At 40.9% G+C, this 18,450-nt stretch overlaps 1 protein-coding gene across 1 annotated transcript in view; it reads left to right on the top strand.

Moving 5' to 3' along the window:
- The window catches only part of USH2A (usherin), a 676,313-nt gene that overhangs the window by 617,506 nt on the left and 40,357 nt on the right, over window positions 1–18,450 (top strand). The window contains exons 62-64 of the mRNA XM_026517347.4: window positions 5,813–6,040; window positions 10,470–11,986; window positions 14,937–15,258. Coding sequence (XP_026373132.2) covers window positions 5,813–6,040; window positions 10,470–11,986; window positions 14,937–15,258 — 2,067 coding nt within the window. The remainder of the gene's footprint in view (window positions 1–5,812; window positions 6,041–10,469; window positions 11,987–14,936; window positions 15,259–18,450) is intronic.

Genomic DNA, 18,450 nt, shown 5'->3' with positions numbered 1-18,450 from the left:
CTATTCCTAAGAAAATACTTTCCTATTATTTTTTATATGTGATGATCCGTATTTATCTGCTGAATAACATCTAAATGAATTCATTAATTCTTGGCAGATTTTTTATTTCATCAGTCACTGACTATGACCTGTATACCACAATAGAGCAAAATTTTAACATCCTATTATTCTCTCAAATTGCACTGTATAGCTCTTTATACCAAATTGGTTCTTCAAATTTTGCCTAATGCTACTCAGCGTTTCCCAACCAGTTTTCACCCCCAAAAATTAGGGTGACTTTCACAACCCTCTCCAGTCCTGCCAGCAATCCATTTCCAGCCTAAATCCCCCCTATTCCCTATACTTCGGCTCCAAATACATCATGCATTTTTCCTTCTGTTCTTTCTTCTAATCACTCACATGTTTTCATCTACTCAAACTCTGCATCTTCCTGACCTATATCAGATGCCACCTCCCACTCTGTAAGTCTGCCCCCACTCCTCAGCCTCCTCCCTTCCCAATTAGAAATGTCCCTGCAGTATGCACTTTGCTACAACACTCCAAATTGTGTATATCTATGTTTATTATTGACCTGCTCTTCTTAATTAGAAGCTCCTAAGAGTCAGGAAGCTCTGTTATTCATCTTATATTCCCCACAGCAACTTTATAGAATCTTGTACATACCAGATGCAGAAAGGTGTTTAAAGAATTGAAATGGGGGAGCAGGGGCCTGGGTGGCTCAGTTAAGCATCTGACTCTTTGTTTCAGCTCAGGTCCTGATCTCAGGGTCATGAGATCAAGCCTGGCATTGGGCTTTACGCTCAGGGTGGAGTCTGCTTAAGATTCTCTCCCCTCTCCCTTTGCCCCTCCCCCCACCTCTAAAACAAATAAATAAACCAAAAAAAAAAAAAAAGGAATTGAACAGAGCTGCAGACCAACAATACCAGATGTTCCTACTAACCATTTTGGCAGCTCTGTCGTGCCGCTTAGCAATGCCTCCTAGAACATACACCGTCTTCGTGCAAGTAGAACAACAGACCATGAACCTAAAAGTTTTTTCTTCTACCTTTCTTGAATTATGAGTCAATCTCTGATTCTGGAGCAACTCTGCATGTATGTGTGTGCCATCAAAAAATGGCTTTGCCCTACCAGCCAGGAGGTATATAGGCACAGATGGCACTGGTAAATAAACGCACATGTGAAATCAGTGGAAATTTTCTATATTAACATTTTGCAGGCTTAGAAATCTCGTATTTAGATAACTATGGACAAGTATTCAAGGCTGTTCTTTGGCAATGGGTAATAAAAGATCACTTCTGTATTGAGACTGATGTGACTTTTACAAAATGAGTACTAGATATAAATATGTTGATCAACTTTGGAGAAGTTAAAAATTAACTTCATAAATGGAAAGGAAGATAGACCTCCAGAACCCATGCCTCAAATGATCTGGCTTTCAGAAATCTACAAAAATATTTTGTGTTGATTTGTCAGCATTAAGATGTGCAAATCAGCGTATTGACTGGATGTACTCTGTCCAAAACCATGGCTTTTAGGCAATAGTAAATAAGAGCTTTTCCTACTTTTCATGTTTTATTTGTAGTCTAAACCAGAAACTTGTCTATAACCATTTGTTTACTGTATCATTTTGACAAGGAAAACTATAACAAGCAGCACCCAAGTGGTTCAACTAAGGAAAGCAGAGGTTGATATAATTAAATTTAGATTCCTCTGAAGCTCTGTATACAAAATAAAGCAAAATTTTGATGTGACATATCCTCTGGATCTTGGCATTCGTGATAACTAACAAGGCAAAGGAATCCTGTAACCAGGTTAGGATTTATAGGCCGGAAGTCACACATTTTAAAATGAGGATATATGATAAGTCATGATAAGGCGTATAGACAGAAGAAACCCCATCAGCTGGGAATGAAGTTGATGGTGACCAGGAAGATTAACCCTTTCCAAAATGTAAAAAGCACACACAATACTCTGTTGATCAGCACAGCAGGGCCCATACACCACTGTTTTGGTTCATTACCCGGATCAGGGTAAAAAGGTTCCTAAGCGCCAAGGTAAGTGGGTTCAGTGAAAATGCACCACAAAGACCAGAGGGAAAGCTTTGGAAACTGCTGGATCATCAGATCAATAGACTCAAAGATGACTAAGTTAGGTTGCTTTATGCAGTTTAAACATTTGTGCAGGGAGTCTCCCCACACAGCCTTTTATTGACAGCTACAGATCAATGGTAATTTTTGATCATTTTCAACCTACATAAACCTATTGACCTCATGGCCACCTTTGGGGCACTTCAAGTCGTCAAAAATAATCAGAGGAGATGGTGTAAAATTGTCAGACTGCTGAAGACTCCAAGTGGTTTCATGTGCCCCCCAGGAGCAGAGTTGAGAGGTTAAAATGTAGTTCAGATTGCTAGCAGAACCTCAACTGGCAGAGTGTTCCAGAGAGTCTTGTCTTTATGTCTCATAAAAGGACATCCTGATTTGTATCCGGACTCTGACCCTTATGCATATAAGCTGTGGTTTTGTTTTTGTTTTTTTTTTTTTTTTGAAGCCAAGTCTCATTGGAAATATTAGATTGTGGATACTGAATTTTTCCTGTTTTCCTCTGTTGAATCATTCATTCCACTTGCTGCTAACAAAAGTAGTTAATGTACTTGTAGAATAAAAATACAAACATTGGGTGGATGTGAACATGGGAAGGACGAGGATAGATGAGAAGTGAGCACAAGCTCGTAGCCCAGAGATTGGGGATAACAAGAACGCTATCTCCTAAGAATCAGTAAGATGGAAGAGTGAGGGAAAGAAGGAACAAAATAAGGACAATGAAGAGGGAGAAGTAAGAGTATTGAATCAAGATCATCTCCATAAGGGAAGGAGGAAGGGGGAGCAGAAGAGTGAAAGTGAAGAAAACGGTTTTTAATGATGACTTTTACTAGTCAATGGGAGAGAATACTACATCCCCAAAGGAAGGAATTTAATCCAAGACACTTAAGGTAGACAGTGCTCAAGCGAATCTGAATTTAAGGGGAAAAAACCAAGTTAACTGAATAAACAAACAAGATACAATCCACAGAATGAACTCTGCCCAAATTTCACAGCAGGATTCTAAAATAGTGAACTTTGGTGTTGGAAATCCACTCAGGAGAGAATAATACAAATGATTTACTTAAATGTCGAAGAATATATTGGTAAGGATCATCTTGCCATTTTTAAATTTTCTGCATTTTTTTTTCATATGGCCTTTACTAAACGTTGACAAAAAGCATGGTCATTAATGAGGTTTATTTAAGGTGTGTGTGTGTGTGTGTGTGTGTGTGTGAGAACATGGGGAGGACGAGGACAAATGAGAAGTGTGTGATGTAGCTCTTCAGAAATAACAACAAAATATGGGAACTTGTCCTTAGCATAAATTTATGCTCTAAAAATTCTCCTTTACATTTACAATATGAGACTCTTTCTTTTTTTTTTTTTAAGATACAGACCAAAGTAAGAACAACTACTGTAATCACCTTTTGTAGGAATAAACCTCTAAAGATCTCTGTCTCAGGCACGCACGAACTTCAACTTGAGGTCTGCAGGTCATATTTCTACATTAGATGGCAGAGGTTTTGAGGCCAGGGCGTTTTGAATACTTCTGCTTTCTGAGGATCTGAGCTATAAATGTTTATTAAAAGGATCTATAACGCAATCAGTTTTGTTATTTTTTTAATGGTTGCCTGGAGTGTGTTGGATGACTGAATGCCGGTTGTTAATCATTAAGTAGTCATGTTACCAAAAGTGTTTGATAGTATTGCCATCTAGGGGCTGAACAGAATTCTCAGCTCTGAAATAAACTGTAATTGAGCAGGTGCTGCTATTGACAATATACATATGTTTTTGCTTTATAGCCCACATGCTTTTCATGTTTCTTATGACAAAAGCTATCTCTAAATGTCCCCCAACAGCCTACCTTTTTTATATATAATCTGTTAGAGGTGATTACTATTTGCTTTGGAGCTTACGCTTTTTTGGCATCTATTACTGAATATTCGGAACAAAGAGTTTTTCTTTTTTGCATTATTAATCTTGCCCATGTTTGCCCTATTTCTACAGAAAAGGAATCGTTTATCAGAAAAGAATGTTTGTAACCGGGACTTGTAGCATCTTCAGATTTAATATTCATTATGGTCATTCTAGTTCTGTGCTATATTTATCTAAAAGACCAATCCAATGTTGTGGAGAAATAAGTTTTAAATATTTATGATCTAACTTTTAATATTTTAAAAAAGAGAAATTAGTATTTCTATAAAATTTGTTTCAGAGTCTGGTCGCTTAGCAAATGTTTAAATATTAAAAGATTTCAAGAGGTTAGCCTGTAATATCATAATAGGACTTATTGAAAGAGGAAAATTGACTTACAAGTTTTTGATAAATAAAGGCAATTATATTTTCTCTGCTTGTGTTTAACACATCATAAGAGACATTAAACAGTTGAAACTTATAACCAAGAATGTGAGGAAACAGTGTCAAAAATTATTTCTACGATGTGTTTTGGTTTTGTCTAACTAGTTTTTTGGAAAATGGTTCAGTGCGCTTTTGCCACCTTGTTTTAGATTTTGTTTAAAATGATATTTGGATGCCTCTAAATTAAGGAGAATTTCCATTCACATAACTTTGTCTGATGCTTTCAGGTACCTACTCTCAGAAATTACTTCCCCTTCTCTCCCTCATATTTGTCCTTCTGTATCCACCAAGGAGAGGACAACTAAAAACTGTCCTATTTAAACATCTTATAGACCAAACCTGATCTTACACACCATTAAGTGTAAATATCCCATTAAGCCAGTCAAAACTTCCTCATGATTATTCATGTATAGTACACAAAAGAAAGTGTCTGTGTGTCTGTGTGTCTCTGGGTGTGTCTGTGTGTCTCTGGGTGTGTGTGTGTGTTTACATATACACATATTAATGGTCCACTTGCAGACATAATTGCTATTTATAAACAGACATATCCATCCAGCCCAGATGTAGAAAGAGCACCCTGGGCTCTTCCAAAACATGAAGACTTTTAGTTCCAGCTTTTAGTTATGTAAAATATGTTAAATTTCTCTCCAAGCACACACACACACACACACATACACACACACACACACACAAAAACCCTAATTCTACTATCTTTTTTTTTCCTTTAAAATCAACAAAAAACAAATTCTCAAAGCCTAGCTAACAATTACTTTTGGTAAGTTTGATGGTTCTAGTTATTGCATGTTTAACAAATGAGAATATTTTCAGATGTATATCACTAGTAGACTTCTCTAAGGATGTTTGTGCATTCATAGTTCAGTTCACTTGTTTTGTTTTCTTGTGGCTGTTTTACTGCATTTGTAGAGAATGAGAGAGGGAGACTGGGAAGAGTCATACGTATAAACAAATGGTACTGGAGATTAACTGTTCCAGTTAGATCTCCAAACCCTTAAGATTATCCCATTCTTTGTCATGAAACTTGGTGCCACTGATTTCCACCATGAGCTGGATACAGCATTGACCTGAAGCATCATAGATTTTTTTATGTTATATATCATATCCTTTGGACTATAAGCTCTGGAAAGGCAAGGATCTTATCTGATCCATACTTTGTGTATGTCTGAAATTACACAGCATTAGATAATATATTCAGGTGTGAAGAACAGTAAAAAAAAAAATGTTTTCCTAATAATTCAAAACTCTGTTGTGATATTTGTGTTGCCATTGCTACTGTACCTTGGTCAGAGAATGACCTTCCAGCAATTGTTAGCAGTTCCTGAAAGAAAACTAACCTGTTTATTTTTGTGCAGGGAACGAGCCATCAAGCCCACCTATTTGGGTTAGAACCATTCACGACGTATCACGTTGGAATTGTGGCCACAAACCAGGCAGGAGAAGTTTCAAGCCCCTGGACTGTGGTTCAAACCCTAGAATCTTCCCCGAGTGGACTGAGCAACTTTACAGTAGAACAGCAAGAGAATGGCCGGGCGTTGTTGCTACAGTGGTCAGAGCCTGTGAGAACCAATGGTGTGATTAAGGTAACGTCTACCCTGAATATGAGATCATGTTTGGTGTTCTCCAGATAAATACATGAGCCCTGACATGCCATCAGGTCACTGTGGGAAAACACCCTTCACCGTCCGTGTAATCCTCCTTGATAGCTCCTCCAGGCACTTAATCAGAGATCAGAGAAAACCAGCTCCCATGTATTATGCCCCCTATGAACCCAACACTGGGCTAAGTGCTCTCCGTGGATTATCTCATTTAATTTGCACATCAACCCTACCAGGTAGGTATCACTAAACTTCATGAGGCATATAAAGGCTAAATAATTGCCCAAGCCCACACTGCAAATGATCAAATTGCAATTTGAAGTCAGGAAGTCACGCCAAAACTGAACTCTAAATGACTGTTCTTACTGCCTCCTGAATTATCCTGCCCAGTTATTTGCTTGAGTCTTGCCTAATTTGCGCTTTGAGCAGAGCTCACTGAGTAGAAGACAGGAAGCCCCCTATGTCTGCTAACGGCCCTGCCTCCGTATGTAGCCTGCCTCCGTATATACTAATGTCCTAGGTGCATCTCGGCTTTACCAGTCTGTGAGCACAAATAAGGTTGCATTTCCATTATTAGACTGCATTTTATTACTTTGAATGATCACCCACATGCAAACCAGTCTTCATCTCCCTTTTTGTATGTTTGTCCCCAATAGTTGGGGTGACTTACTCTCATTCTGTGGCTGCCTTTAGCCCTGGATCACCACTCAGGCCCTGATCAATTGCCTTCTGCAGGCTGGGCATTGCCTCTCCTTGACCACTCCCTCTCAAGGCGGCAAAGAGTCCCCCATTAATTCCACATAGAACAATTAAGACTAAGCTGTAACTTTGGAGAAAGCTTCCCTGAAAACCCTATAAGGAAGATGACAGCAGAAATCATCTACAGCAACAACTTAGAACTTTAACTAGAGCTCACAGGCCCAGGCCCATCCTCACGGGCCTCTATATAGCAGCCTCACTGCTTAGTACAATGGCTGCCTGTCAGCCAAGCTCAAGGCCTGCTACAAGCAGCAGAAGCAGCTGTCTTCTCCCAGCCTGCCTACATGTGACAGTGCCTGACTTCTCCCACTCTAGGACTGGAGGCTTGAGCCGTAGGATCCAGGGTCTCAAAATCCAAGCCACAGCCTAAGAATCCGTCAGAGAAGAGAGTCTCTCTCTTCTCCTTCACACCCATCAAAGTACCCCTCTTTGTGAGTGTTTGTTCCCCATTCCAGTGTCTGCCTCTTCCTGGCATGATTGACAATAGAAGTATCTACTCCTTTGCCCTCATTTGCATTTCACCAAATATTTATTGAGCTTCTACTAAGTGCCAGGCATTTATTCAGGAGTGAACAAGACAGGCAAGATCTCTGCTGTCATACAATTTACCTCTGTGTGTGTGTGTGTGTGTGTGTGTGTGTGTGTGTGTGTGTACATGAATGGGGAGGGCACAGAGAGGCAAACAAAAAGCTAGTACACAAATGAGAGAATTTTGGAGAAGGATGAATACGATAAAGAAAATTAAACAGAATAATGTAATTATGCCTGCTCGGGCTATTTTAGAATGGATGATCATTCCAATTGAGTTGACATTTGAGCTGAGCCCTGAATGACAAGACCGAGTCAGTCATGTGAAGATATGAGAGCAAAATGTTCCAGACAAAGTGAACAGCAAATGCAAGCCTGAAGCCAGGAATGAACTTGGTGCATTCAAATGAAGGGAAGAAAGCCAGTGTGGTTGAAGTATTGGAGGGGTGCAGGAAGAGAAAGATGAGAATGGTAGATTGGTAGGAGGTATATTGTGCCCAACCTTGTGGGCTGTGATGAGTTTGGAATTCATTCTAAGTGCGATGAAAAATTACTGAAGGGTTTAGGCAATTTAATAGCATAATCAAATTTATGTTTTCCAAAATTACTCTGGCTGCTATGTATAAAATGGACTTTAAGACCAATGGAGTTTGGAAGATACTAAACATTTAGGATAGAATTGATGGTGGCTTGAATTAGGGTGGGAGCTGTGAGGGGAGAAGATGTAGGTGGATCGGAGATATATCCAGAAAGCAAAGTTGACAAGATCTGCTAATGGACTGGACGTGAAACATGAAGGGAAAAGGATAGTCAGACCTTGAGTCATTGACTGAGAAGGTAAGGTTGGAAAATGTACAGGTTTGAAGGGACAAGTAGGCAGTTGGAGGTGTAAGTCTAGAACTCTATTTTTAGAATTCATTAGTATATGGGTGACATTTAAACCCATGAGCCTAGAGGAGATCAGGTATGGAGAGAACATAACTAGAGATGATAAGAGCCTGGGATCAAGCTCTGAGGAATACAGAAATTTGAAGGTCAAGAGGAAGAAGTGGGGCCAGCAAAGGAGATTCAGAAAGACAAGTGAGGTAGAAGGACAGGTAGATGAGTGGGACATCCCAAAACTGTGGAGAAAGTATGTCTGATGCTCTTGAGAGATCAAGTGGAACGAGGGCAGAGAAGTCATCCTGGACCTGGAAATGAGGTAATTGTTGTGACCTTGACAAGAAGATCAAGTGGTGAAATGAGAAACCAGGTTGGAATGGCTTGAGGAGAAAATAGCAAGTGAGGAATGAGGACCCCAACTCTTTAAAGAAGTATAGATGAAAAGCCGAGAAACAGGGCGGTAGCTGGGGGACTAGAGTGTCAAGAAGTTTTATTTAAAAATCAATGAAAGATTCTAGAGTACATTTAAACATTAATGGAAATAGCCCAGTAGAGGGAGATAAATGGTGATGCAAGAGATAATGAGAATGATTGCAGGTGTAGAAATATGTAGGAAGGAGCAGGTATGAGATCCAGAGATCAGGTGGGCTCCACAGGGACAGAGATACTTCATCCAGAGCACAAGGAAGGAGGGCACACAGCGTAAGTCTAGATTCACATGGATATGGTGATGACAATATATAACATGAGAATATTCCTTTCTGACTGCTTCTGTTTCCCCAGTCAAGTATGTGGTTCTGTCAACAACCACCCAGGAGAGACGAAGAGGGTGATGGCAGTTGTTGGGGAAAGGAGAAGATATGAAAGAATCACTTTGGAAAATGAAAGAGCGAACATATAGGGGAATGAAATAAGACTACAAGTGGGGAATCACCCACTTAAAATTTATAGTAAGATATTTAAAGTGAGACCAGTCAGTACATTTGGGTGTTTTTCCCCAAACCTTAGCAGTTAGAAGCTAAGGTACAGAGGGAAAGCTAAATTTAATACTAGTTAGAGATTTGCTAGGTGAATATGAGGGAGCTCAGGGACTCATGGAAGCTCTTAAATTGATTATGAAGCTAAGCTCTCTTCAGAAAATACACTATTTCCCTTCCCTCAGGGATGTGGTCTTGCCCTAGGAACCCAACTCGGAGAAAAGTCACACTGAAATACAACAGTCCAACATAAATCGATTTCTAAAAGTCTGGGCTATTTAATTTTAAATAACAAAAAGTATATCAACAGTACAGTCCAAGTTAAGTTTGCCTGTGGGAATGGTTCGAACTAGATGTGCCTCCCAAGGGATTCTGATGTACACCCCAGCCCCTCTTGGGGGAGTCCATCCTGGGGGGTCACTACCAATCACAGGAATGTATCATATCTCTCACATGCATCGAGGCTGGAAAAGGGCAGGAAATCACTGCACAAACACATCTACATTCAAGTTGAGTTATTCCCCATCTTTCCCAAAGAACGATGGATAATATGGGATGAAAATTTTTGCTCTACATTTAAATGACAAGTGTTCAGATGGCTTTCCCCAGAACAGAAGAATACTTTGGTCCAAACGAGCAATCAATTCTTCCATGGCATGTAAGAGAAAACAGCATATTTTTTTCCATCTTCTAGTCATCAAAGTTTCTATCTATATTTGTGTGTATATGTATAACACATATACGCCTATATGTCTGTGTATGTGTGCCCACACATGGATACACAGACATTTTCAGCCCTGGCACCCTGGTGCAAATGGTTAAGTATTATAATTCCATTTCCCAGTAAATGCGGCAAGACATAGACAATGTAGATAAGCCCTACTTATCCCACTCAGAATGAGATCCAAAGTGCTCATTGTCTGTAAAACGGGATTTGAATACTGTTCCTTACTTTTAAAAAAATAAAATAGGAGGAAACCTGTTTGACTTTTTAAGTCAAAGAATCAGCTTCAATAGCCTTTAGCTTTTAGATATGTGTTTATATGATATCCAACCTTAAAAAAAAAGGCAAAGGAAACCATTGTTCTTCTTTTTGTGGATTTTACATTAACTGGAAAAGATCACATTCCCAAAATTAATATCAGAATGCTTATCTGGATTAGGACCATCAAGATGAGGAATAGGAGGGAGAGGTTAAAACGGACGAAATAGCTACACCAAGAAATCACGTGCTACACATTATTTTCCCTCTGCTTCTCTTCCTACAGACCTACAACATCTTCAGTGAGGGCATCCTGGAGTACACTGGCATGAGTCGTCAGTTTCTCTTCCGACGCCTGCTCCCTTTCACTCTCTACACGCTGACCCTGGAGGCCTGCACCAGGGCGGGCTGTGCACACTCAGCGCCCCAGCCTCTGTGGACAGATGAAGCCCCTCCCCACTCTCAGTTGGCTCCTGCGATTCAGTCTGTGGGGTCCACCAGCATTGAGCTGAGCTGGTTTGAGCCTCTCCACCCACATGGAAAGATAATTCGCTATGAAGTGATTCGCAGGTGCTTCGAGGGAAAAGCTTGGGGAAATCAGACAATCCAGGCGGATGAGAAAATTGTTTTCACAGAATATAATACTGAAAGGGACACATTTATGTATAATGACACTGGTTTGCAGCCATGGACGCAGTGTGAATATAAAATCCACGCTTGGAATTCAGCAGGCCACACCTGTAGCTCTTGGAATGTAGTAAGGACAATGCAGGCGCCTCCAGAAGGTCTCTCTCCACCTGAAGTAGCCTGTGTATCTGTGAATCCTCCCAAACTGCTGATTTCCTGGATCCCGCCAGAACAGTCTAATGGTATTATCCAGTCCTATAAACTTCAAAGGAATGGAGTGCTCTATCCTTTCAGCTTTGATGGTGTGACTTTCAATTATACCGATGAAGAGCTGCTTCCGTTTTCCACATACACTTATGCAGTCGTAGCCTGCTCAGATGGGGGCTGCTCCACCAGCAAACCCACCAGCATTACCACTCCTGAGGCTGCTCCAGCAGGAGTCAGCCCTCCAGCTCTCTGGACCATCAGTGCTACTCAGATAAATGTATCGTGGTCACCACCATCGCTTCAAAATGGAAAGATCACTAAATATTTGCTTAGATTGGACAGTAAGGAGTACCTTGCTGGGCAGAGCCTGTCCCTGCTGGTGTCTGACCTACAACCTTATACTCAGTATAATTTCTCCCTGGAAGCCTGCACAAACGGAGGCTGTACAGCTAGTTCATCCAAGTCTGCCTGGACCATGGAGGCCCCACCCCAGAACATGGACCCTCCAAAATTGCAAGTTACAGGCTCAGAATCAATAGAAATCACCTGGAAACCTCCCAGAAACCCAAATGGCCAGATCAGAAGTTATGAACTTAGACGGGATGGAACCATTGTCTATACTGGCCTGGAAACTCGCTATCATGATTTTACTCTCACCCCAGGTGTGGAGTATGGCTACACGGTGACAGCCAACAACAGCCAAGGGGGTGTTTTGAGTCCACTCGTCAAAGACAGAACCAGTCCCTCAGCACCATCAGGGATAGAACCTCCAAAATTGAAGGCCAAGGGCCCACAAGAGATCTTAGTGAACTGGGATGCTCCGGTGAGGACAAATGGCGACATCATCAATTATACCCTCTTTATCCGAGAGCTGTTTGAAAAAGAAACAAAAATCATACACATCAATACAACTCATAATTCTTTTGACACACAGTCATTCATAGTAGACCACCTGAAGCCATTTCACAGGTAAGTAGCCAACTCCGGATTTGCTAAGAGTAAGCCACTGTCCTTTCTATAGCATGAGAGCCTCGGTCAGTTCAAATGAAAACTAAAAGAAGATGGGTGATGTCCCCATCCCCCAACCACTTAACCATTGACAGTGGACTAAACACGTCTTCAGCCGGTCAAAGCTTGCTTGTGCAACTTCCAGAGAGCAAAATTCCTGCGGTGACATCTTGAGAGTCAGTTTTTCAGAAATGTTTGCGATTCACCACAGTGTCTGGAACAAGTCACAGAGGTGGGCCCCTTCCCTGAATTTTGTTCCTCCAGAAAACATCCAGGCCCCTGAACAGTTGTGAGAGCCCAGATGGTGTTTTCTGATCCAGGCAGTGAAGAAAATTAGGTATTATTTTAAAAGACGAAAAAAGTACCAATGAGAGCTGTTACTAGCCAGAGTTGGACTGACCCAAATTTTGTTTTGGGGAGAGCCTTCTTACTGAATCCAGCACTTCTCCCAGGGATAATGAGACTCATCCGACTCTATTTCCCCAACCCCTTAGGATTCTCCCAGCTCTGATCTCCTGACTTCCCAGGATGGTGCCACTTTGCTAACTCCTGTTTCTCAATGGTCACCTCGGGGCTCTCTGACGTGCATGGATGTGAGCTGCTCTCCATACAAAGGAATCTTACCACTGGCCCTTTTCCTATAGCTTGAAGAATTACTTGGCATTTCTCCCCACCACATTTTAAGTAACTTACATGCCCAGCGAGAAGAGTAATAAAAGACATTTTATGCTTAAAATTTAGTAAAATGAACAGAACCACTTAAAAAAAATTAAAGGCTGAAAGAGTGTTGATTTCCAACCACCACTGGTAAAATTCAGCTATTATTGTAATCTACGGATGTGTAGATTAGATCCCTCCTATAATTATCTCTGATATATAGTGCTGTTTAAATGAAACATTCATGGTCTTATGCATCTACTCATGACAATTATTTAAGGTCGCATTAAATATTAAACAGTAATTAAAACTTCCGCAGGTATCTTTCATAGCTAATCCACATGCTGTGTGAGTTGCCTTTTATCTTACTCTAATCTGGGGCATAAAAAAGACCCAGGTTAGCTGCAGAGCTGTACATTTTATGCTGGCTTCCTCTTTACCTGACTGGTGCCTGCAAGTTTGAAAAATCATATCAACTTGCTCCCCTTTGAAACTCTCAGCCAAAAAGATTTCTAAAGAAAAAGGTTTCCAGGTGTGAAAGAAGCACTTTTCACAGGCTGGTGGTTGGGGGAGTTTGATCATCTGATAAGCCTAACATGTAAGGCCACAAGAGATGTCTCTTCACTCTCCACTCTCATTGAAGATGTAAGTGACATTCATGACTTAAAACAACATATCACTTCTGTATGAAGTTGGGGTTCCTGTAGTTTGCGGTTTTTCTAACAGCTTAATGCTAACTGAATACTGCAAATTAGTGTGTCCTCCCAGGGGTATCTCGAGTGGGTCAGTAGGAAGAAGGAGCATGGGAATACTCTAAGTAGCAAAAGGAATATGAACCAGAATTTTAAAACTACCACAGATAATCCAGAAAACAATCTATGTGTGGCAAACTGAAATGGACTGCACAGAATTGGTTAGGAGTCAGATCTGCCATAACACACGGACGGATCGATGCACCCGTAAACCAGGAGTCCCATCACAGTGGGGATAAGCAGGGGAGGAGCAGGCAGGAAGGAGGAGCAGAAAAGGGGAATGGAAGATGTCACAAAAGAAGAAAGATGTGTAATTAAGGGGAAAGGGGAAAAAGAAGAGGATGGGGAAATTGAAGGAAAGCAAGGAAGAGAACAGAAAGCAGCGATAAGAAGAGGGAAAGCAGAAAAGAGAAGAGGAAAAGGCTGGAACCAAAAGAAATAAAGATAGAAAGAAAAGTGGCTGCAGCTGGTGGGAAAATCAGGGGTGTCATAAAATCAGTGGGGCATGGGAACAGAGGGGAAAAAGCTCTTATGTGCAGCCATAGGCACTTAATACTAACAAAAACCCCTCTTGCTGGAAAGGGAAAATCCCAGCTATGTAAATAGGCCTTTCCAGGTGGCAGGAGACCAACTATGAGGCAAAACATAATTGATCGGTTGAGTTTAACTGGGTGGTGATAAGGTGTCTCCATGATTGATAATCTAGCATGTAGCTGGGTTAACTTTGGCCACAAAAGGTCTTTGTGTGGTGTAAGAGAGCCTGTTTTAAGATGTCAGGTATCAGGTGAGGGGATTTATTACCATTGAGCCCCTACCTCTATGATGTTCCTTCATGACCTGGAAACAGTCCTGGGGAATCCTTTAGCTCAGGCTGCAGAGGTAGAAAGAGCCCAGGGCTACGGAAAACTGGCTCCAACTCGCCAAGATCTGCATTCTTCATCGTCGTGTTAAGTAATTCCTCAGAGTACCGGAATTTTTATGTTGGAGAGAATCTTGAAAGTTAATCTATTCCTTACATTCTTGTGTAGGGAAGAATTGTGCCCACCCTTTCCAGACAGTTGAGAATTTTTGTTTTAGTTTGGGAAGCCAGGAGGATTTAACATGTTCTCAAATTGTTATAGAAAGAGGACTTTGTTATTCTTTTTTTTTTTTTTTTAAGATTTTATTTATTTGACAGAGAGCACAGCAGGGGGAGCGGCAGGCGGAGGGAGAGGGAGAAGCAGGCTCCCCACTGAGCTGGGAGGCCAATGCGGGGCTTAATCCCACGACCCTGGGATCTTGACCTGAGCCAAAGGCAGGCACTTAACGACCGAGCCATCCAGGCGCCCCGGACTTTTTTGTTCTTTAAAAGGATTAGCTATAGATAAGAATAAATGTAAACTGATTTGTCTTTTTCTTTTCAGCAAATAGTCTCTTTTGTTCTGGAAAACAGTCTTGTAAATATTCTTTCCATGAAAATCTGTTTTGCCAATAATGGGTCCTTTCTGCCTTGTATCCTGAAGGTATGAAGTACGAATTCAAGCCTGCACCGCACTGGGATGTGCGTCGAGTGACTGGACATCCCTACAGACCCCTGAGGTTGCCCCTTTGAGACAGCCCCCGCCACACGTCGAGGTTCGGATGGCTCCAGGGGGATTCCAGCCCACAGTTGCCCTTTCGTGGACGGGACCTCTTCGGCCAAATGGAAGAGTTTTATATTATGAGTTGTACAGAAGACAAACAGCAACTCAGCCCGGAAAACCAAATCCGGTGCTAACCTATAATGGAAGCTCAAGCTCTTTTATGGATTTCGGACTCTCGCCTTTCACAGAATATGAGTATCAGGTAAGAAATGTGTATTATCAACAATTCACACTGAGATGGTGGGCACACATCAGCACCTGCCTGTAAAAATTCCTTGCCATTTGAAAAGCCACTTAAAGAAACATGGGGCTTCAGGAATTTAATGATATCCTTTAAATTTTTTTTTAAGCAGTAAATGAGAGAGGAAAGACCGTATTCATTTGCTCTCTTCATTTTCTTGGTGCTTGATCTATGTGATATATGCTTGTTATTCCTATGTAAATTTCAGGTGAAGTATTTGCATTCCTTATTAATGAAGTGATTTCTACCATTAAGCTTCCCTCCGTCAGTGTTGCCTTGGCAGGAAACACTCCTTGTTAAAAAAATCACTTTGAAAATAACTCCTTAATTGTACCACGATAAAATAAAGCCCAGTGGCAAGTACCTTCACCCCCCAGTGCTGAGGAAAGATATGGAGTGTTGAGAAATGGCTACAGGAAAACAATGAACCTGTGCACAGGGGTGAAGCAAGTTTTGTATGAGAGCAGTCTAAAACGTAGGACTTTGCATATGCCTAAAATGCCATGAATTAAGAAAAATATTCTGAAAATATTCTGAAATCTTTAGAGGACTTCTGTTAGGTTTACTTTGTTTTGCTCTCAGAGTATTTTTTATTTTTCTTGTGATAGCATCTCCATTTCTGGTGGGGGCGGGGGGGGGGGTGGATGATTCTCCCACCCCTTGCTCAGGTGTGGTAGGAGGGTCAAACAGTGTCAGACTGTCTCCTAACCAAGAGGTGTGCACAGGAGACTCGCCTGCGGCTTGATCTTCAGCACCGTGACTCAGAATTTTAAAAGGTGGAGGTGAGAAGTCCTCATAAAATACCCCTAACCTCAGGCCAAAAGCTTTTCTTATCCATGCTAATTCCAGGCATGGTTCTTCAACTATTCTCTTAATTCCGTGTACTCCCAATAAACTCCCTTTTGCATAAATCAGAACCAGTTTCTCTCGCTTGCGGTCAGAAGCTCGCTGATTGATACAAGCACTAAGGGCCGGGCACAATGCCAAATGCAATTTTCTAAGAGAGGAAACCGAACCTCGAAAAGCTTACCATAACCAGAAATAATAAAATCACTAAGTCGCCAGAAATATGTGGAGCCAATCAATGAGTACAGTGCTTAGAGGTAATGTTTTAAGTGTGAGAGGAGTATATTTTGGGCCAATAATGTATGAGACAAATTACCCAAGGAAGTTAGTAAAAATTGAAAATATAAAAAGGTTCTTGAATGGTTTGGAGAAATACACAGATACGTATCCATAGTCCCTTGTTTCCATTTCCAAATCTAAAAGTTTTTTCTAGGTTTGGCACGACTCATTTGGCAGCAAAATGCAATCTGAACAAACTTGAGACTATTTGTAGCACTTATTTATCCCATCTAATGTGAATATTTATATGTTTTGCTACAGAAATGTCATGTTTTATTGCCAGATCATTCTGAGGATGTTACAAAATATACGGTATTTTATTACCTTCCCAAAATCTGAAAAAACAAAATTATTTAAAAACACAATAAGCCCCAAGCGTTTAGGGAAAGGATTGTGGTTTATATCATAAAGGAACAAAAATACCTGTTGATACCACAGTTGGAAACAAAATAGTATTAGAAACAGCCAGAATCTATGTAGCTGGCCACCCTTTTGTTCTTTTCTCTACATCTTTACTAAAAAATGTCGAATTATCAAAGATTCTTCTATTCTCAATTATCTGCTCTCCCTTATGAATAATAAAAGCCCACCTTTGTGACAGAGCTGAATGGAATCAGCAAGAAATCTTTGGCTTCTCATTAGATGAAACTTATGACCCATAGATACTCAAAGCAAACCAGCCATTATAGCTTCTTTGGCGTTATGTTGTGCCATTGGGTTCAGTAATTGACCAGATGACCCATAGAAGTCTTATGCCAGTTTTTTAAGGAATGGCAAACCTCCCCCATATTTAGCTCTAGTGGGTTTTCTTACCGGGAGCTAAGGACAAGCAGGAACCGAGGGACCCACAGTTCAGAGGAGAGTCGATCTCAGCTTGGGCTGTTTCTATTATAACTCTGTCAGCTCTGGATCATCATCTTCCTCCATACTCATTCCACCCAATGGAAGTATTTAATGGGGTTTCCATAACAAACTGATCTCAAATTTGCACTTATTAGCTAATCCCACCTTGTTACAACATTAGAAGCAGGAGGGTAAAATCTAGCCTATCTGCCCAAAACCCAGTTCTTAGAGGAACTATTTTGAGAAGTATAGACTAAATGCTGAAATAAATGAACTAAAATATTAGATTTATTTAGCCTGTCTCGTTTCTGAGTCTACATAGACCCTGACTAATCTTACAGAAGCCATTTAGGAAGTAATGTACTAAGAGAATTGATTTCTCTTTTACAAAAGAACATTTTGCCATTGAGATGAACTCGCATTGCTCTCAAACCTGTCTGAGGGTTACTTCATCTGCAAGCTGCCTTTCAGAAAATACCTTCATTGTCCTAGAGGCACTAGTTCCCCCAACATCTGTCAATGATTTGACCCTTCTGCAGAGGATTGTGTTTTTGAGGTAATTTATATTTCTGGGAATAAAACCAAAGAACTGAGAAACTGCCCAGAGGTATGGAGCTATTAATCAAAAGGGTGGTGAGGATCTGTAATTGGGTAGGTGGTCTTCCATGTGGTGTGCCCTGAGGGTGGCAGATGCTGCTGTCCACCATGCTCCTATGTGACCCTATACCATTGTACTCATTTCTGGTTTGGAGTGAAGTCATTGAAGGCAGCTGCCAAAACTTATTATGTGGGAAAACCAAGACAGCACTTCCTAGTGTAAATTCACCCATCACTTGACAGATGGAGCTCTGAGTGTGATGGAGCTCTAGGAGAAGAGTGTAGAGTGGATGAGTTCTGATGGACAGAAGAGACAGGAACTATGTGGAGAAAGGGATTCTTACTGAAATAAAGGGGAATCCCTCACTCCAGGAGACCTTGGAGGGTGAGGTCATTTACCTCACAACAGTCCATAGAACCAGCTTGGTAACTGTCAGGTTTGAAGGTGGGCAAACGCCATGTGATATTATAAGCACCTTCTAAGTTTTCAGTAATACCTCAATATTGAACATCTTAAAGGTACTGGCTCCTAGTGTTTCTAGTACAAAAGGATTACCCAAAAAGCATGTTCAAAGTGCAGATTCCAAG

The sequence above is a fragment of the Ursus arctos genome, unplaced genomic scaffold (genome assembly GCF_023065955.2).
Source record: "Ursus arctos isolate Adak ecotype North America unplaced genomic scaffold, UrsArc2.0 scaffold_2, whole genome shotgun sequence".
Taxonomy (NCBI): Eukaryota; Metazoa; Chordata; class Mammalia; order Carnivora; family Ursidae; genus Ursus; species Ursus arctos.
Note: the sequence above shows the minus strand (reverse complement) of the source record. Positions and strands in the feature narration are given on the sequence as shown.